Source organism: Oratosquilla oratoria, chromosome 42 (genome assembly GCF_046742065.1).
Source record: "Oratosquilla oratoria isolate Oo_2021 chromosome 42, ASM4674206v1, whole genome shotgun sequence".
In the NCBI taxonomy this organism is placed as follows: domain Eukaryota; kingdom Metazoa; phylum Arthropoda; class Malacostraca; order Stomatopoda; family Squillidae; genus Oratosquilla; species Oratosquilla oratoria.
The window spans coordinates 29638546-29642859 of NC_134818.1; the positions used below are offsets into that span (position 1 = coordinate 29638546).

The 4314-nt window shown below is 42.2% G+C and overlaps 1 protein-coding gene across 1 annotated transcript; it reads left to right on the forward strand.

Annotated features, from left to right (window-relative positions):
* The first annotated feature begins 1479 nt into the window (after nt 1-1479).
* LOC143021415 (ferritin-like) lies at nt 1480-3187 on the forward strand. Its single transcript, XM_076178862.1, has 4 exons — nt 1480-1691; nt 2272-2373; nt 2558-2680; nt 2829-3187. The coding sequence occupies exons 1-4, from the start codon at nt 1590-1592 to the stop codon at nt 3009-3011; spliced, it is 510 nt and encodes a 169-aa protein (XP_076034977.1). The 5' UTR covers nt 1480-1589; the 3' UTR covers nt 3012-3187.
* The last annotated feature ends 1127 nt before the right edge of the window (nt 3188-4314 follow it).

The following is a 4314-nucleotide window of genomic DNA, read 5'->3' on the forward strand; positions in this document are numbered from 1 at the left end:
TGAATGAGAATCAGACAAGAAACAATGGTCTCAAACTGTCCGGAAATAGATTCAATTTGGAAGTAGGTAGAAACAACTTTGCCAACCGTGTAGTTAATGAATGGAATAAACTTCCTGCACAGGTAGTGCAATGTAGTTCAGTTCGAAGCTTTAAGAATCATTTAGATAAACACCTAAGCAAGATGCTGTAATTATTATGATTTATTCTATATTATTTGTTTTTGTTTTGTTATCATTTGTCTGTTTGATTTTCATTTATTAGTTATATGTCAATTTATTATCATTTACTATTTACCTGTTTGTTTATTATTTAACTATACCTATGCATTTATTTATGTATTTTATTTATTTACATTATTATAGTTTTTGTTTGTTATTTTATTATTAGGATTTTTTCGCATTCGACCTAGATATGGACCAAAAGGTCTCCTGTCGGCATGCTCCGCCTTTGTAATCCTTTGTAAATGAAATGTGTGTGTGATACCATATGACCAAAATAATTGACGACTATTTTGGATGGTTCGAAGATGATCCTCAGATGTGTCTTGCCCAATAATGGGAATTCATACAACTCCGTCCATTTTGGTCATTCTACACATCCAAAGGACAAACAAGGAGAAAAAACTCTCCACTTACTTGAATGTGCTAACTAAACCTGAATCGCCTGTGCTTATCCCTACTCCGTTGGTCTTTTAATGACAAAGTGATCAATAACCGCTCTTGAAACGTTCCTCTCCATTCTTCTCTATCCTGTGCCCGTACTTCCAGCCACTTGTCTGAATCTCTTACCCACTCCCGGTTACACATGTCTATAAAGATCATCTGTGTGGATCTTAAAATAGTCAACCAGAAGGATACACGAAACATTCAGGTACTTTTCCCTATTGGACATCAGATCTAAAGACAAACGTTGGACTCGGAAGAACTGGCAAGTGAGACTATGTCTAACTGCCAGAAAAAACAAATATCAGTACGATACATCAACCTCAAGCAGCTCCGCACAAAATCATCTACTCTTCTTTCCTAATGGAGTAATATGTTAAAGTTGTGGGCAAAGATGATAATTGTCTTCAACATATATGCGCATATAATGCAACTTTTCACTCCAAGCCAAATCTTCGCGCAGGTCACCTAGATCCAACAAGCTACCAATTTCCGAAAAAATATATGTGTACGCCCTCATTCCGTATATCTATCAGTGTGATTACTCATTATATAAGTTCAGCTAATTGTTTTGATGTTTTATCGCAAACGTATTGGGTGTCTGGGATCACTTGTAACGATATCATGTTTATTCCTATGGGGGCGTGACTTAGACAATCGTTTGCTAATCAGCTCTTATACGACTCACCCTGAATTTTTTTCTGCAAATCATGTTATAAGCTAATTAATATTGACATACAATAGCGATAAGATAACTAAAGAATGGGCGTGGGAGTTATGGGGCTGAGATCAAGGAGTATATATGGACCTTCGTTCGACTTTGGGTGTCACACAATTCGCTCCGGGTCACCAGTGAGTGGACGAGCAGTTTCACAACACCCTCAGCTTTACCTTCTCGTTGTTGCACCCCTTCTTCCCACCTCACCATGGCCACCCAGGTGCGCATGAACTACCACGAGGACTGCGAGGCCTCCATCAACAAGCAGATCAACATGGAGCTATACGCAAGCTATGTCTATATGTCCATGGTAAGGAAAAAGATCAAGTTTTACATTTTCTCTTTCTACTGTGCCAAGAGTTGCCATATGAAATTCTAATGAGCACAGCCTCACTTAGAGATATGCCTTTCTTTCAAAGTCATCTGTTATGTTCCTTCTGCTACAACTCGTGTTTGTTCTGGAACTCAGTTGACTCGATCGATAACAAATGGAGATCTGGAAACTTGAAATGTAACCATATGGATTAGAGGAACATTCTACAATGCTTCCAGTGATATTGTCTTCTTTCTGTATAAATCAAAGAAATTAACTGTCCCTCCATACGACTTTCTCTTGCTACTTAATTTACCTGACAATTTTGTTTAGCTGAATGGAGCTAACCCAGGAGCGAAAGGATTATACTCATCTCTTGTAAATCCCTATTAACCCTTTTCCTGCGTTTTATGACCTGAATACTTATTGTAGCTGCCACCAGGGGGTGATATGCAGCTAAGAGAAATCGTTTACACGACTAAGGGGACAGAGCTCATTTCTCGTCCAAGTCGTTCCGTCTTTATATTCTCCCCATAACTATACTCGACCCTTTACTGAAGTCGCCCCTGTGTTCCAGGGTTACTACTTCGACCGCGACGACGTGGCTCTTCCCGGTCTGGCCTCCCTCTGCAAGACCATGTCTAAGGAGGAACGCGATCATGCCGAGATGTTCATGGAGGTGGGTCTTATTGACACAGCTCTTCTCTAGAAGAATTAAAAATTGTATGCACGTTTCATTACATTGCAAATTGTTTAATGTAGGGTCAGCATTGAGTCACATGCCACAGTTTCATGATCCTTCCATAAAAAACAGTGTTTTTCATCTCGAGAAAGAGCTGTATCGTGTGACCATCTCATTCCAGTACCAGAACAAGCGAGGAGGCCGGATCGTTCTCCAGCCTGTAGAGGCGCCCAGTCAGCAGGAGTGGGGAAGTGCCCTCGATGCTCTTCAGTCCGCTCTCGAACTGGAGAAACAAGTCAGCAAAGTGAGTTAGGCCGAAGCCTTGGGGTCCGAGTTACATTTCTCTTTGCAATGACACAAACTCCCAACCTTTACACTTCACTATCATAATGTCGTCCCTTTCCTTTGGCTTTGAGGTCCTCACTCTCAATATGAATACCGTTTATTTCCAGAGCCTACTGGACATGCACCTCGAGGCTGGAAGTAAGAACGACTCTCACCTGAGCAAGTTCCTGGAGGACAACTACCTCGAGGAGCAGGTCGACTCCATCAAGAAGTTGGCAGACATGATCACCCGTCTCAAGCGGGCTGGACCCACAGATTTGGGAGAGTACATCTTCGACAAGAACCTCTAAAAGGCCCTCAGGAGGTCTAAGAACCTTCTGCACCTGATACAACCTACGTGACCTGGTGTATCAACATCAGGTGGCATACCTCCTCTCATTTCTTAGTTATTTCATTCCTATGTCTTCCTGCCTTTTGCTCTGCTTAAATCAGCTCTTTACCTACATATTCCTTAATAAAAAAAAAAGAATGAAAAAATACATATATATTGAATTGTCCTTTCTTTTGATGACACGAGTATGACACAGACGGTTGATTTTACCTCTTGAAATGGGAAAGATGTATACATCTTATTCGACTGCTCTGACAAGATGAAGTACACTAATGGAACTAAGAAAGTTTGATGGAAATGAACTAGTTGGTATTTTGTTTTCCTTCTATTCATAATTTTATCTACAATGTGAATCAAGTCATATGGTGCCATTTGAGTTCACGGCAATCTAGAAAATACCGTAGCTTCATGGAACCAGCATACTCGTAGCGAGATTTTTAGTGCAGGCTAAAAACCAGATGTGGAAATGAAAAGGGTGATAATCACTTGACCATCTTGGGCCGAGCGTATGACCCATCTACCCCACGACCCACCCACCATCTACCCCACGACCCACCCACCATCTACCCCACGACCCACCCCCACCCATCTACCCCACGACCCACCCCCACCCATCTACCCACCAGCATAGCGAGTTCGTCAACGTGGGTACATTCCGGTCATGGTAATGTACAGAATGCAAGCGGGAAAGGGGATGCTAAACACATGGGATTGGGCCCATGAACCATATTTAACAAGTCTGGACATGGGTTTGGAATAGGGGTCCATTACCTTGCGAACTAGCATAGCGAGATATTTAATATTGTTAATGCGGATAATATCCATACGTGGTAATGCAACGAATGCAAGCCGAAAGGGGTTTGCTAAACACTTCGGCCGTCACAGGCTCAGCCCATGACCCACGTTTAACATGTCTGGCCGTGGGTTCGAAAGAGGGGACCAGGGCCTTGTAAACCAGCATAGCAAGATTGTTAAGACGGGTAAAATGTGGACGCGATAATAGAAATAATTCAAGCGCGAGGTTTGTTGTTAAACCTTTTTACTGTTATTAGCTGAGCCCATGACCCACGTTTAACAAGTCTGGGCATGGGTTTGAAAAGAAGTAAAATGCGGACGTGTTGGTGGGTAGGTGGTGTTTAGGTGTTGGGTATGTATGTGGGTAGGTAGTAAGTGGTGGGTAGGTGGTGTTTAGGTGTTGGGTATGTATGTGGGTAGGTAGTAAGTGGTGGGTGGCTACGTGGTTTGGGTGGGTGGGTAGGTGG

Bases quoted from the DNA above. Each gene is read 5' to 3' on its own strand.
- LOC143021415 (XM_076178862.1), top strand. From the start codon at position 1,590: ATGGCCACCCAGGTGCGCATGAACTACCACGAGGACTGCGAGGCCTCC. The intron at 1,692-2,271 runs GTAAGGAAAAAG...CCTGTGTTCCAG, and splicing joins GCTATGTCTATATGTCCATG to GGTTACTACTTCGACCGCGA. The intron at 2,374-2,557 runs GTGGGTCTTATT...ATCTCATTCCAG, and splicing joins ATGCCGAGATGTTCATGGAG to TACCAGAACAAGCGAGGAGG.